This window comes from Dipteris shenzhenensis, chromosome 23 (genome assembly GCF_047967505.1).
Source record: "Dipteris shenzhenensis isolate YYH24624 ecotype China chromosome 23, Dip_SZ_1.0, whole genome shotgun sequence".
Classification (NCBI taxonomy): Eukaryota; Viridiplantae; Streptophyta; class Polypodiopsida; order Gleicheniales; family Dipteridaceae; genus Dipteris; species Dipteris shenzhenensis.
In genome coordinates, this window is record NC_141618.1 from 43,768,249 (window position 1) to 43,783,728 (window position 15,480).

The 15,480-nt window shown below is 46.2% G+C and overlaps 1 protein-coding gene across 2 annotated transcripts in view; it reads left to right on the forward strand.

Annotated features, from left to right (window-relative positions):
- The first annotated feature begins 710 nt into the window (after positions 1-710).
- Positions 711-15,480, forward strand: part of LOC147887426 (uncharacterized) — a 30,988-nt gene continuing 16,218 nt past the window's right edge. The window contains exons 1-5 of one of the 2 annotated variants that reach the window (XM_087394614.1): positions 711-980; positions 1,091-1,161; positions 3,781-3,861; positions 4,024-4,141; positions 8,844-9,109. In XM_087394614.1, the coding sequence (XP_087250740.1) occupies positions 935-980; positions 1,091-1,161; positions 3,781-3,861; positions 4,024-4,141; positions 8,844-9,109 (582 nt within the window). In that variant the 5' untranslated portion in view covers positions 711-934. The remainder of the gene's footprint in view (positions 981-1,090; positions 1,162-3,780; positions 3,862-4,023; positions 4,142-8,843; positions 9,110-15,480) is intronic. The other variant, XM_087394613.1, reaches the window with a different exon arrangement.

Consider the following 15,480-nt stretch of genomic DNA (forward strand, 5'->3'; position numbering starts at 1 on the left):
GTATGTGTATGCCATAAGTTTGATTTGATGATTAAGGAAAAGGCTAGGCGACAAAGAGAAACATTTAAGGCCGAGTGGTAGGCCATTATGCACAAAGTGCGTTAACTCCCTAGACTAACAATGTAGACCTTCCTGCTTACTATACTCAGCTTGTGCGCCTTGTCAAGCAATTGTTTTAGTCGCCATCAATGAGGCCACCAACATGTGGCACCATTTAGTAGAAGTCTGTAAAAGCTCGACCAGCAAGTGGACCGAGCCACATGTGTAACAGAAAAGACACTAGTGGCACCAGTGGGGTTTTGCAGGACATAGGACCTACTCGAGTTCTCATGTCTTGGTAACAATGTCGGAGGCCGAGGATACATGGAGTTGATACCCGTCTAGGTGCAAGCGTCACTCTTCCTTCCATTGTTCGAAACGTGGACCACATCTAGATCTACGCACCTCGTCTTTATAGCTCCCCCACCTTGTCCGCAACCTCTCTCTCCCCTTTACACAAACTAGGTGTTCGATTGCATTATTTCGATGTTGATTTTTTTGAAAAAATTGGCATTGTGGAGTTGTAGTCAAGACACGAATTGTTTTGAGAGGATGTGTTAAGGATTCTATCTTGGTCACCTCCGATGGGGCAGCTCTTTGCACTTTCAATTTCAATGTAATGCCAAAAAAAAAAAAGAAAAAGAAAAGATCTTCATAGATACGGGCTTCAAGCAAAATGCCCAAAACCTTGGGTTTTCAAAGATAGGGGCTTTAAGCACATTTGCCCAAAACCTTGGGCAAAAGACTGATCTGTTGAGTTGTGAATTTGAAAGTTTGTGGGTGGAGATCTTGGGAAAGAGCAACAGCCCTTTTAGCAACAGCCCACGAAGAGTTGTGATCATAGCTGTTGCTAAGAAACCATCAACACTCCCTTGCATTGGAAGGGTGCTCTGATATGGATGATTCCCAACTGCAAGCTCGTGTCCTCGAACATCGCATATGTGAGCTGCACCAATCTCGAGAGTAGTTTTGCGGACTATCCATGATTTTTTTTTTTTTTGGGCGATGCTGTTTTGCTTCGTTCATCAAACTTGCTAATCTTGTTTTTCAGTTTTCGACAAGCTTGTGGAGCTAATACCGGCCAAGTTTTATCTGGCAAAAGAAGACCAAGAGAATAAATGGGTATGTCTTGGCGTGTAGCTTTAAGATTCTGCTTTGCGTTCCAGGTTGCTTAAAGTTGGTCGGAAGTAAGCACAACAAAATATCCCTTCAGTATGTTACTATTCGGAATTCCACATTTTCACGTATAGCTAATATCTCGCTTGCTTTTCCTCTCTGGTCAGACTTCAAGAGTTTCTACGGTGACTCATCAGATGACATCAGTTGAAAATGTTGAAGATCCTTGTTTGTTTTACTTATATGATCATAAACGTCATCCAGCTAGTGCTCAGATCTTCAAAAATATCTAGCGCATACTGTAGTTGATGATAGGTCTCCAGCAAGGAACTTAAGGCACAGATTGCATCGTATCTTTGCAGTTTACGTTTATAGACAAGCGTATACTGACCCTCACAGTAAAGGCTTATGCTTTTAATCAGACCTGCGAGATAAACTGGTTGGTCATGCACACGTTGATCTTTTTTCTGGACCAAAATTCTATGTGCTTTGTTGTGATTCTCTGAATTTTATTAGATTCAATTTTAAGAGCAAAGATGCAGTCGCGAATGATTTTCTGGAATTAGTACAAACATCGTTCGCATTGCCCATCCTTTGCTCAGAGCAGGGCTTCATAAAAAGTAAGAAGGCAAATTGAACTGAGAAACTTTTGCTGTCGACTACTCCCTTTTCTTCAGTAACGAAGCGTTCAGGGGGTCTCCAGAGCAGGGTTCAAATTTTGAGGAAGTTTTTGTCCAGGCACAAAATTAAAGGCTGTTGACATTCAAAAAAAAAAAAAGGCTGTTGACATTCACAGATTCCAGCTTAGGTAGTATTGTAGCCTCGAGTCTGGACCTTTTCTATAATATAGGGCTGTTCTCAACTCGCAAGAAGTAAATGGAAGAGTAGCCTGATACAGGTGAGAATACACGAGTTCAAGTTCAGTCAGAAGCTCTCAGATGTTTTATGAAGTCTGTTTCCTTGGACCTTAACTCTTCAGTTCATTGCATGTATCATCACTGGAATCGAGCTCATCTTGCTTGCACCCCTCGTTCAAACATATGGTTACCCTCTCAGCTGTGTTAATGGACATGCAGATTTCACCTTACGATTTTGTCAGAGTTGCGGCTGGATGATGTTGTGATTATTTTTCCATCTTTATTGTTCTGTATGGCCTTTTATTTGCAAAGCTCTTTGCTTGCATACTGCATCTCATGCTGGATTCAACACGAGGGCAAGTTTGTTGTGCTGTGCTCTTTGGAACTTGGATGCGTCGTGTGCTCTGCGATCTCTGGTATGGATCACCTGGGTGGAAGAAGTCTGTGATCGTCCAGTTGTTGGGTTCCGACGGGTCCTCCTGGTCTTGTGTTTGTAGTTGAAGGAGTCGGTCTTAAATAGGCAAAAGTGTTGTCCTTGTATCTCATAGTGCATAGGGCATCTGAATGCAAAGTGCTCCTCTAACTCAACCTCCTATGTGTCCATAAAGTGCAGTTCCGTCTTTCACATGAGATGCCTTTTGCTTGTCCTATCTCAAAACACAGTGGATGAGAGTACACTCGGAATTGCCTAGTTTAGATCCTCAAGGCATGCGGGAGATGGATCCGAGTATAGCCAAAGGGATCGATAAAACCCTCCTTTGAGATCTACAGGCAATGGTCACTGTAGAAGCTGAGCTTTACTGGAAGTTGGTGGGGTGCTAGCCAGGTCTTGTATGTGTGGAGCTGTCCGAGATCCAATTCACCTTGTGTGGGATGGGTGGGGCCTTAAGGCTATGCTGAAAGAGTGGCAGACAATCTGTCCATATGGAGTCTTAGGCTTACAAACCATCTGCATGTCTGAGAGAGAGAGAGAGAGAGAGAGAGAGAGAGAGAGGGGGGGGGGGGGGAGGTTAGCCCTGTGGAAGGGCATATAATGCTGCATACATGCCTGCATATGGGCAGACATGGTCAGCAGCAACGCTGGGGCTAAGCCTAGGGAAATGGACTTTGGGGAGGGGGGATTTATAGGTGCCCATTGTGGTCTGGTCGGCTGATCTGGCCCATTGTGGGCCAGATCAGCAGGGCTTCAAGCCCTATATAAAGCCCCATTGGAAGGGCTGTTGGGCCAGATCAGCAGGGCTTCAAGCCCTATATAAAGCCCCATTGGAAGGGCTGTTGAGTACAATCAATTGCAGACTTTTGGCAGCCAGTAGGGGGTGCAAACAAGGACCCTTGTTAAATCCATTCTAGGGAGTTATGGTTTGAACCTTTGTGACTGGACCCTTGTTAAATTTATTCTACACATGGAGGGTCCGAGATTTGATCCTTTGTGAGCGGATGTCTGTCACGTCAAAGATTCTATGCATTTTGTGATGGTATGACATGGAATAAATAGGTGGAACTTGAGCATGGTCCTCATTTTTTTCAAGTCTTGCAACATATGTTGACTTTGTTTCGCAGACTTGCAGTTTTCTTCTTGAAGTTGATATTTGGGCAATAGATTTAAAACAGGGAATCATCTTACATAAAATTTGACACGGACTTAGCAACTGAGGATAGCTTGTAGTTTATCTCAACATTTGGAATGTTGTTTTTTTGGGTGTAGTAATTGTGATGGCCCTAAAAGTTTGTCTATGTAGTGTTTGGCTGATTAGTGTAAGGCCTGCAGCACCATGGCATGAGCAAGACTGAACGTGTTGCAGCCAAGCAAGCAACAAAGGAGAATTTGAAGAAAGCAAAGCGTGCTCGGGTACGCTACTTATAGTTAATCCAGCTCTAATTGACCTCTTTAGGATATTTTTTAAACGGCAGCTGTGTGTAAAGTGACTTTCAGATGCAAAATAATCAGAGTCTGTTTCTTCAAAATATTCATCATTGTCTGTTTCGACTCTCGTTGCTTTTTGTGGGCCAGCTCGACCCTGATAACTTCAGGTCAACCCTGGAGCTGCTTCAGCAACAAGAAACTGAGAAGCCTGGGAGTTCAGAAGAGAAAGACAAACCAGAGCAGGCTGCAAATGACAGACTTCGAGGTAACTGCTTGTGATGATAGTCATCGTTAACAGTTGTACAAACTGCCAAGAAGTGTGGTGAGTGAATCTGGTTGCTAACAGTTGTACAAGCTACCAAGGCAATTCTGTGGTCTGGGTTTATTTGTACCTGTTTTAAAGGCTTTATTGTCCAGATTTGTGAAGAGGTGTGTTAAGCTACCCTTTGCCATACAAGTATTTGCTTAGTGTTGTGAAGCACGCTCAAAGGGAGAAAACGTGAATGCACTTGGATGACCTTCTCTGTGGTTACTCAAGTGTGGAAGTTGTCATTATGTCTAGTTAGTGTCTCTTTTTCATCAACAAACATGGGCCTTCTTTAAGTAGTACAGTAGGGATCAAAATACTTTGAAAGCATCACAGAAACACTAACCTTGTGAAATAAACTTTGCAGGAACACACAGAGTGAATTATATTCAAGGAAGTCTTGGCTGATTTGCTTCAAAGTTTGGTGTGGAAGTGATAGGATAAATACATTGTAATAGACATGTGCGTGCACAAATTTGGCCTGCTGGTAGACAAGCGCTTTAACATAAAGCAAAACAACATAAAGATTTGCTGCCCTTTGATAAGAATAATGACGATTTCGTCTAGGCCTCTACAACTAAGGCATGAGATGCAGTTGGTAGGAGCACTTCTGCACAGCTGATCTGATGCACATCAGCTTTTCTGTAAATCAAAGAAGATTCTGTTATTAATTGAAGATAGTTAAGATGCTGGAGGTGAGTCTGTGCCAAAATGCTGATTGCAAAATTTCAGAGATAGAAGGTGCAATGCACTCTGCAAGACCACCTGCCCCACAGTTTCAGAAATCAAATATGCATTGAAATGAAAATATACATGTAGTGTATGAAATTATATTTGAGATTAAAAGGGCAGACAAGTAGCGTAAGTCTGACTGCTACACTCATGCATGGTGCTTGAAAGAAACTCAAAGGCCATCATCATTCACAGGACACAGGATTGGGTTGCAATTGTCCCCCCTTTGAATGGCTGAGGTACAAATCTGCTCCATCCTCTACAAACATATGTCAAACGTTGCACATGCGGACACATAAAACTAGAGACATGTAGTAGGAGATAGCTGACTCACTCTCTGTCCTGCTCAACACTAACTGAACTGATAGAAATAATGCACTCAATACACAAGTGATGCTGTGGATGTGTGAGAGAGAATATAGCGGGCCTCCGAAGAGGTAATATATAACTGAATGTATGAATTCCCAAAGGGCTGAATACAAAACTGTAATGGAAACTTGAACTGTAGACAGGAGTTGAATCCCCACTAGATGATTCCTGTAGATCTAAGGCTACCCTGCTGGTCTGCTGAGGGGAATCCTGGCTGTTGAGCTGAGCACTGAAGGCCTCAGAAGTGGACAAGAAATGAGGAACCATGGGGCTTCCTTTTATCGCCCCCTTGGGCCTGGAAATTGGCCGACTGGAGGGTTGCCTGCACCGACTGGATCAGGCTGCTGCACTGACCTGCTGCTGACCTGATGACTTGGCACCGACCAGTCCATGTGGCAGTGTGCTGATGTCATTGCTGCCACTTGCATCTCCCGTGCTGCCTGCTGCTGACGTGTGTTGCCTGCGTGGCAGCCGGCTGATGTGGCTGCTTGTGTGGCAATGGCTGTGCTGGTTGCCTGCGTGGTGGTGCAGCATGGCCACGGGCTGTGGATGCCTGTGACATCCGCTTTTGCATTAGGGTAGGGAAAAGGCCGCCTTGCATGCTGCAAGGAGGTCTGGATAATCTGTGAAAAAATCGTCTTCCACCCATGGTGCTTTGGGAGAGCACTTGTGCTTGAACTTGACTGCATACAAGCGTTGTCGATTGCCTGTCCCTCTTTTGAACCGATGAAGTAAAATCTGCCTTTCAACGACCTCGGCCTCATCAACAATTTCAGGCTGCTCCACTTCTGCTACTGTGGACGGTAAGGATGCTTGCTGGGGGGTGATGATCCAGGAAAGAGCTCAATATGATGGTCCTTTGGCTGACTCGGTGGTAAGGCTGGGGGAAGGCTCAATGTGAGGAACATGTCTTGGTATTGCTGAAGCAAAGCTTCTTGCTCGGGGGTCTTTGTACTGGTCGTGTTGACGTAGACGGGACGATGTATGCCTCTCCTCCCTTTGGATACCGCGTGCCATCAGGATTGCGAAAATCAAAGGGTGAGGCAAAGAGTTCTTTAGCCAACCCTCATGATCTGGAATTTTGAGAACCAAACCCTAGTTCTGTTTAAAGAGGCTGGTGCAGCAGTAAAATTTGAGACATTCAATGGGATGCAGGATAGACTTAAGGCCTTGACCTTTTTGCAGCAGTTTGATGACAGTCCACACAGGAGGGAATTTCACAGAGTCATCTAAAATACGCCGGGGGCTGCAAGTTTTCTAAAGGGGAATGCACTTCAGTGGTGGAACAATGCAAAACACTGTTTAAAGAGGCTGGTGCAGCAGTAAAATTTGAGACATTCAATGGGATGCAGGATAGACTTAAGGCCTTGACCTTTTTGCAGCAGTTTGATGACAGTCCACACAGGAGGGAATTTCACAGAGTCATCTAAAATACGCTGGGGGCTGCAAGTTTTCTAAAGGGGAATGCACTTCAGTGGTGGACCAATGCAAAACACTGCACCAAACATGTGGGTAGGTTTAAAACAGGTGTTTTCAGCCGCATGGCTTACCATGTCCCTGTTAGCTCCTATTGCATCGTTCGTTTTGCTAAGCAGGTTGAGAAATATTGCTGCAGGCTGCCTAAGGAGTTGAGAGACTACTGCAAGAAGACTAAAGTCTCCAATATGTCTCAGCTTATCGAAAATGCTAACACGGCATATGCTTTTATGCAGGGGAACACTTCTGGGTTAATAGGTGGACAGAAGGAGGAATCTAAGAAGGATTGTCGACACAGTCCGGACGAACTTCAAACAGGTGCCACCATCGGGCTCCCAAGATGATGCCTGCGTCTTGAGTAGGTACTACCCTGAAAGTACGGGTATCTGCCCATCCTACTATCTTTAGAGTGGTTGCTGAGGTCACCTTGTTGCTCTCTGCCTGCTGTCTTATGAATGCCCCATTCAGGGCGATGATTTTTGAGGGGGTGAGAGTCAACTTGGCTAGCTGAAGGGCTTTGGTAGAAATGATGTTCTCGAAACTCCTTGAAGTTGCGAGAATAAGGATATTTTGGCCACCGCCAATCTAGCCGTAGAAGTGGAACATAGTGGGAAACTGTTGAGAGTTCCTCTCTTGCTGATCTTTGATCTCCTCTATCACTACCAAGGTAGTCTTGGTTGGAGTCAAAGCTGTAGAAGAACCAACTGACTTGGCTCCATCTGCTTGAAGCTTCTTAAAATGTGGGTAATCTTGCTATTTGTGCCCCTGCTCATGGCAAAAGAAGCAGCGAATTTCTTTGGCATAGGTAGCTCGGGCTTTTGCGTCCAAGTATCCTCCATAGCCGTTGCTGTCTTTTGCCATCCAGTTTTTCTTTTGCTGCCTCGTGCCGAATTTCTTCCCTCTATCAAGAGCGGCAGAATCTGGGGGCTTCTCATTGTTGACCTGTTTGGGTCCTTGACCCTTGTGCATGAGCTTGAAGTTGTGAGCTAGCTCGTATCCACACTCATAGTCTTGTGGCCGAAAACTACAGATGTACCATTGGATGTCTAAACGCAGTCCATGAAGGACTTTGCTCAGCTTCTGATTGTCCTCTAGCTGCAACTGTATGAACACTCAAGTGCATTTATTGGCATAATGATTCATTGACTCGGTGTCCTCTTGGCGTAGTGCGTAGAACTACTGGAGCTTGTCTAGGTACTGGGGTGGCAAGAATTGTGATTGAAGGTCTTTCACGAATTCCGTCCAGCTATAAACACATCTGCATCATAGTGGTATGTTTGCCACTTGAGTCACCAGATGACCGCCTCGCCTTTAAGGTGCATGGATGCTCGGATGCACCGCTCGTTGTTGTTCGTAGGCATCACTGAAATATAGCTCTCGAACAGATTGAGCCACAAGGTCAACACTAAGGGTTCCTGCTTACCATCGTATCGTGTGATGTTGAGCTTCCCTAGAAAGGAAGGCTTGAATGGAGGTGGAAGTCTCTCCTTTTCCCCCCTTGTTGATCGGAGTAGACAAATGAGGAGCTGCCGGTCCTGTTCTTCCTTCTCTTGAATGGCATTTATGCCATTGAGTGTAACCTGGGTTGCAAAGATTATGTGGTCCCATGATTAGAGTTCTTAGGTCTTATTATGGTACCACCTTTTTTGAAGAGAGTTTGAAGGCATTGTGTTTTATGTCCTACACTTGACCTATTGTGACACTCATATGCCTAGTCTATTAGTTATTTGAGATGGAAATCTACTCTTATGAAGTAGAGAACCATCTGTTATGGTATAATTTTCCCAGTTTTTCCCTTTCTTTGCACCAAATGTAGGTACTTACCAATATTTAGTGCTTGTAAATGAATGCCAACTATTGGTGTTTGAGTGGTCGGTCGCGCTCCAACTCTGAACATGGGAGGAATGTCTCCAAGAGTAATCTGTGCATCCATCCTCTGTTGGATATGTTGCATCACTAGCTTTGGGTTTTGTCCATGTCGGAACCCCGCGGGGCAAGAGCTCTCAGTGATCATATACACAGAGAGAGAGAGAGAGAGAGAGAGAGAGAGAGAGTCATTACTCATATTTGCTTATGGATTCAGGGAAAGAGACTAGAGCATCAACCTATGAAGAACTCCGGGAGCGCCTTCGTAAACGGATGGAGATGCTTCGGGCTAGAAGAAATGCAGATGCGGCAGCTGCTGCAGCTAAAAATGCCCGGAATTGGCAAAACGAAAAGAAGCGAGACTCTCAGAAACGGAAGAGGCAGAGAGTACCTACAGACACAAGTACTGAAGATAATGTTGTGGTGCCAATGGTTAAGCATAGGAAACGAGCTCCTGACAACAGGGAAGATGCTGACAGGAAGGTAAGTCAAATTCGTCCTAAAGTTGCCATTTATTTTTGTGTATACAATAGCAAAATGTGGTCATGCGGGAAGGTGTATTAGTTGCCTTCCAACATTAAAGGCAAAATAGCATCTTTGGTTGCAATTTTCTTTTAAGTAAGCAAGCAATGTTGTATCTCACATGTCTGATATATGTTACACAATTTCTGAATTAACGTATATTGTAAATTCCCCGTTGGAAACTGTTACTAATGCATGGCTCGAGATCTGGTTTCATTTGCATTGCTTTTCTATTATTCTTTCTTGAGCTGCGTCTGGATTGGTGTAGTTTATGCCAGAGGGGAGTGTATTATCTGGAGCCTTTGTTCAGGATGTTATATTAAAGACATTACAGGACACAAAATAAGGTAGTTGATACTGTCTGGATGTTCGGCACGTCTTTTCTGCTATGTAGTTGTGCCTCAGCTATACCAATATTCTAAAGTTATTTCTTCAGGCCTTTCTGCTTGATTGATGAAGCTGTAATTATTTGCTTTATAAAATTGTTTGCTATATCGGGAAATTAAGGTGAGTTGTATATTAGTGTATGCTAGCACATCTGGAATGTGTGACATGAGTCCTTGTTATTCCAGAAAACATCAGCAGCACATACTTTTTTTTGATTTCCTGACCATCTCGAGCTCCTTGAGCTTGCGGGAGTATTGACTTGTAAGTGCCCTCGTTATGCCAAAAAACATCAGGAGTACATATTTTTCTGTTGCCGGTGCAAAGGTTGTTGGAGCATGAGGGTAAATGTCGCATGTGAGCTCCCAATCAAGACAAAGGCACCTGCACAAGGTTAGGGTATGTGTTGCTTATCAAGAGATAATGAGGACTGCCACATGGCTTAGCTACATGGGCAGATCTAAGAACAAGAACAGCAGCAACATGGGATGCATATAGGCAGCACCTTGGGCTGCTTGAAGTCCCAAAAGACCTAGCTGGGCCACTGTCCCATTGTGCCCAACTGATGCGTGTCCACTGTGCAACGCCCAGCCCCCCTGTCTCCATTGGCCAATAGGAGAAGCGAAGGCTGCCGGAGTGTCTGGAGAACTCCGCCTCTCTCCACGGGTCACAATCTTGATCAGAAAGATGAATTGCTCCCTCTCCACGGGTCACGAACTTGATCAGAAAGATGAATTGCTCCTGGTGCTCCTCTCAGCCGCGGGCATTCCTGAGGAGGAGGAGGCCTAACTGAAATTGAAACTGAAGACTTTGGAAACTATCCCGTCAATAAAATCGCAGCTCCTAAATAGCATTGGAACAAATTGCAGCAAAGATTTGTCCTTCTAGAACCAATCGCAGCAGGCCTGGCACACTTTGATAAGATGGAAATCCAATTCGCAGCAGCAGGTGGCTGGAAAACAGTTTGCAGCAGGGTCTAGGGCCTCTTGGATCAATTCACAGTAGTCCTGAAGCATTTGGGAAGGGAAAACCCTAATCGCAGCAGTTAGACAGCTGTTTGATAGCTGGAACAGACTTAGCAGCAAACCCTCTCTTTCTGACAGCTCACACGTGTGAAAGGGTGGAAGTTATGAGGCTGGAAGGGAAGCCGTGGAAGAGCAATAGGAGGAATTTGCTGCAAAAGAAGAGTGCTGGGGAAGAGAAGAAGATAGAGGCTGGGCCACTCCTTGCTGGCCATGCCCCCTAGCTCAACTAACCCCCAACTGACGAAGGGTTTCAGCCCAGCTCGGGGTTAGATGAAGAAAGAAGACTGTTGCCTCCCCCCTGACCTTTGCGCTAGAGCTGTTGGTGGAGAAAAGAGGTGGTGACCCCCCTGATGCGCCGACCCTGCTCGATCTGACCCGTTGGTAACGGGTGCTGCTAGGCGGCTATAGGAGAAGCGTAGAAGATGGCTACGACAGGCCAAGGGATGAGGGCTAAGGGCTAAGGGCTAAGGGCTAAGGCGTGAAGGATTAGGATGTGCTGAGGGCTACGAAGAACGTGCTACGAGAGAGAATAGGCTGAGCGATGGAGGGCGTTGTGGCCCCCCCAAGGGTGTAGTCCTGGTATGTCTCCTGGTTGTAGCTCTGCGTCTAACCAAGGCCACTGTGACCCTTGTCGGTCGGGATCCGACCCTAAACAAGGAGGGGATGTCCCCAAGTATGATATGTGAGTCAACCCTCTATCTGAGTTGTCGGGTGAGAGGCTCTGGGTCACGGCCATGTCGAGGTCTCGCCTCGTGGGGGTCTATATGATCTAGTTGAAAGGACTCCGCGATAGAGCTATGAGAGGTATCAGTCGAGGAAGAAGTTTGCTCCTGTCTCCGTGCTCGGAGTATCCTATCGCAGTATTTGAGCACCTCATGAATGAAACCAGCCAAACATTGCTGGTCTGGGTAGGAGAGGAAACGGGCCAAAATCCCATAACTATCTTTGAAGAGGCAATAGAAACGCCCTCGGATCTCATAGTAAACAGGACACCTGAAGATGAAATGCTCCTCTGTCTCAACATCTTGCATGTCACACACTGTGCATATGCGCCTCTCCTTGGGTAACCGCTCTGCTCTGCCGCTCTTGATACAAAGTCTGTGTGAAGAGACCCGGAATTGCCCAAGGGAGATCCTCAGCGAGTGGGGTAGGTGAATTTGCGTGTATCCTGGTGGATCAATGAAACCCTCCGTTGTGATATGTAAGAAGTGATCTCTGTGGAAGCCCAGCTTCACTGGAAGATCACTTGGGCCCAACCAAGTCCAGAATGTGTGTAGCTGTAGTAGATCCTCATGGATAACCTGGTTGACCTCGTGTGATAGGAGGGGAGAGAAAGGAGCATCCATGCTGTATTGGGAAGGAGGTAGTTTGTCCATGTGGAGCCCTAGTCCTACAAACCATCTCTTTGTGCGTGCATACCAGCACCTCTGGTCTCCCCTTGTTGCAAGTGCCATAGAAGAGGACAGTGCTAGCCATGGTACCCTGCTACGCCCGGATGTGTAATCCCCATACTCCTTGACTCAGTACAGATACGTAATGACCTGAAATGCAGCATCTAGCTGTAATGGGGGTGACACAAAGTTGTTACTGAATAGAATGTTCAGTAGCTTCTCCTCGTTCCGGTGCACAAAGTCAAGTTTCTTCCTGCGTACCAGACGACGCTACTCGCGTAGCATCTCTGGTTTGCTCGAAAAGTTATTTTTTGTTTCGAATCTGAGCTGATGGCATAAAGCCTTACACTCATCATCGTACCAGCTATTATAGGGTACGGTCCCAGGTGGTGGTGGATGGGTGGAGCAGGTGGTGTGGGGGAAGGTATGAAGAGCAGCCTCGTGTAGTGACCGAGTGACTAACCAACACGATCCTCTAATAGGGGTATAAAGTCAATGTATGCGAGAAGTATGTACAGACGGCCAGATTAAGTAGGTGAGTGATCGCGATCAAAGCGTATATCATGGTAGGTGGACTAAGAACTCAACGGGGTAGAAGGTGCTATGCGGCGGGGGGTAGAAATGCTAAAGAAAAGATAGGTGTGATTAGCCCTTGGAGGGAGAGGTGCTATGGTAAAGTCAGTGATGCGAGATGTGAAGGCAGGGGATCCCATGATGAGTCCACAACACTGAAGCCTCCCCCATGTGGAAAGCAAGTGAAGCCACCTGATGCGGACCATCTGTTAAGACAATTATAGATAATGAGATCATGTATTCTGTCAAGGTCTAATAGGGCTTGCCCATAAGATGTGAGCGGTCCTCGTCTGTCAACCAAAACTCGTAGTCCTCAAGGTCAATGTCTGGTAGTAGAGTGGAATCATCCTTGAAGTCGAGGAGTGGTGCGTGACGAGCGTGTGTCCTCGCGTTGAAGTCCCCAACTAGGAGGATTTCCCTGCGGCTAGAGAAGTCAACAATGGACTGATAAAGAGCAGCAAACGGGGATGTCTCATCCTCCCCTCGAATATCTCTGGCAAAGCGGGAGGTCTCGGGGGGGAAGTAGCAAACTGCAATAAACAAATCCCCAACTATCCATGTTTCGAATCCGGATCCAGAGAAACTTGGAGTGTAGATCTCTTAGCTCCACTGAGATGGCTCCCAAAAGTGTGGATTTGTAAAGGACTATGACTCCTCTTGACCCTCGAACCGCTCCTGTATCCCTCGGCTCATCTCTGTAGGCAGACTCCCATGTATACCCGTTGACTACTAGCAGTGGGCGCTTTGGACTCTGATGTGTCTTTGTGTAAAAGACTGTGTTGTGACCTGTATGGGATTCCGAGAAGTTCCCTGGTTCTCACCATAAGGTACCATTACAGTTCCATATGGTATAGGATAGGGTCTCGGATGTCTGGGTCTCATAGACCCCGCCTCCCTTGGAACCGTATGATAAGGGGCTGGTCTCGGTTGGGGTTCCTCCCAACCTGCCATGCTCTCTCAATCCTATGCTGAGTCGCCCCTAGGGTAGTGGTCACGGAGGCTTGCGCATCTGCCATCGGTGTAGCCTCGGTGCGGGGAATCCCACCTACTATGATGTTGAGAGCCTTGCTGGCTCTCTACTGCTGCTCTAGGAGGGTAGCCGAAACGTTTACCCTTGCAGGTTCCCGTTTGGCTACGTCGACCCATCTGGACGTCTCCTCGATGGTAGATTGCATGCTCGCAATCTGTGCCTCCACAAGTGGGGTGCTTCGTGGGATTGTACGTATAGCAGTGACGTCTTATCAAAGCTGTGAGATCTCTTGTCTGAGCCTCTGAATAAGATCAGCTTGGACTCCGATAGCTTGAGATTGCTCCTGTATGAGATGTGCCTGCTCTTGGGTGAAGCGTGTTTGCTCTTGTGTGAAGCGTGACTGCTCCCTCTCGCGCTCTCGGATGCTCTGGACCTCCATCAACAAGTACTCCCAAGCCTTTGATAGGTCAGCTCTTCCGTGCTCTAACAGAAACTAAAAGGACTGTGGCCTGAAAGTGTGAGGATGAGACTGGAGGCTGGGTGAGATGGGTGCGGTATGGGGATGATAGTGGCTTGAAGGAGGCGATCCCAGCAGGGTGCGGGGGTGTGTGCTGACTGAGAGGCAGAGGGGAGAGAAAGGTCGAGTAGTACGGAAGAGTGTATGACCCCTCCAAAGTAGGTGTCATAATCGGAGAGAACTGTAGCGGGAGAAGAAGGGAGAGATGGTGTCAGTGACAACCCCTCTATCCTAGGGGAGGGTGGGGCAATCGATATCATGGGTAGGGGTGGGTATATTAGAGCCAGTAGCTGTAACTGTAGAGGCTGTGGGTGGAAGTGAAGCTGAAAGTGGAGCTGGAACAGGAACTAGAGCTGACGCTGAGGCTGAAGCTGGGGCTAGTGTTGAGGCTGGCGCTGAGGCTGAGTATGAGGATGTAGCTGAGACTGAAGCTGAGACTAAAGCTGACACTGAAGCTGTGGCTGAAGTGGGTCCCGCCTTTGCTTTGCTGTCCACTTTGAGTCCATTGCGATTGTAGAGCGTGTTCACATCTTCGAGTTTCATCAAGGGGTGGCGAGGGAGAGGCTGAGGGGTGGCGAGGGGGAGGCTGAGGGGTGGAGAGAGAGAGAGAGAGAGAGAGAGAGAGAGAGAGAGAGAGAGAGAGAGAGAGAGAGAGAGCTCATAAAGCACTCGAAACAAAACCTGCCCTATTTTTCTTGATTTAGTGGTAACTGCTTTAGCTATGGAGATACTTCTAGTATGGTATCAAAGTCATTGAGAGTAAAATTTTTGCCAAAATTTAGTTGTGGACCTACATGATTCCAACTCTATAGTAATCAATATTTTTAAGTTTCAATTTGAATTTGAAGTCTAGACTTAAAAATTTGGACCTGTTAGCCTTGATCAATAAGTGAATACTACCCCGCCATGCAAAAGTGTCGCTAAGGAAAAAAAGGGGCAAGTGAGCATACTCTTCTAAGAGGGAGTTGGCTACCACTAGAAAAAATGCATGAGCAGCAATGGAAAATTGAGATGGAAATTCATGGATGGAAAAACAATGTGAGATAGGTTTTTGACAAAAAACAGGGTATGTGTGACCGCTTAAGCCTCATGTATTACTTCAGTCGTTATTGGTTCAAGAGTGTCAGGATCTGTGACGTATTCCTTTCTCTATACCTTGAGTTATGGATGGTTTGATGAATGGACACTTGTGGAAGGGTATGCCCTTTTAAAGGGACACTTCCTATAAGGCACAACCCTTTACAAGAGACACATTCTATTGAAGAGACACTACCATTGTATTATACCCGCTCATAAAGGGTCACACCCTTCACAAGGGTTACACACCTCTTCATGCACATACACTTTGGAGTACACACCTTTTCATGTGTGACTCTTCACTCTCTATATAAGAGAGGCCCAACTGTCTATATAAGAGAGGCCCAACTGTATGGAAGACACACTATAAACACTCAAGCAATACAAATATTCCT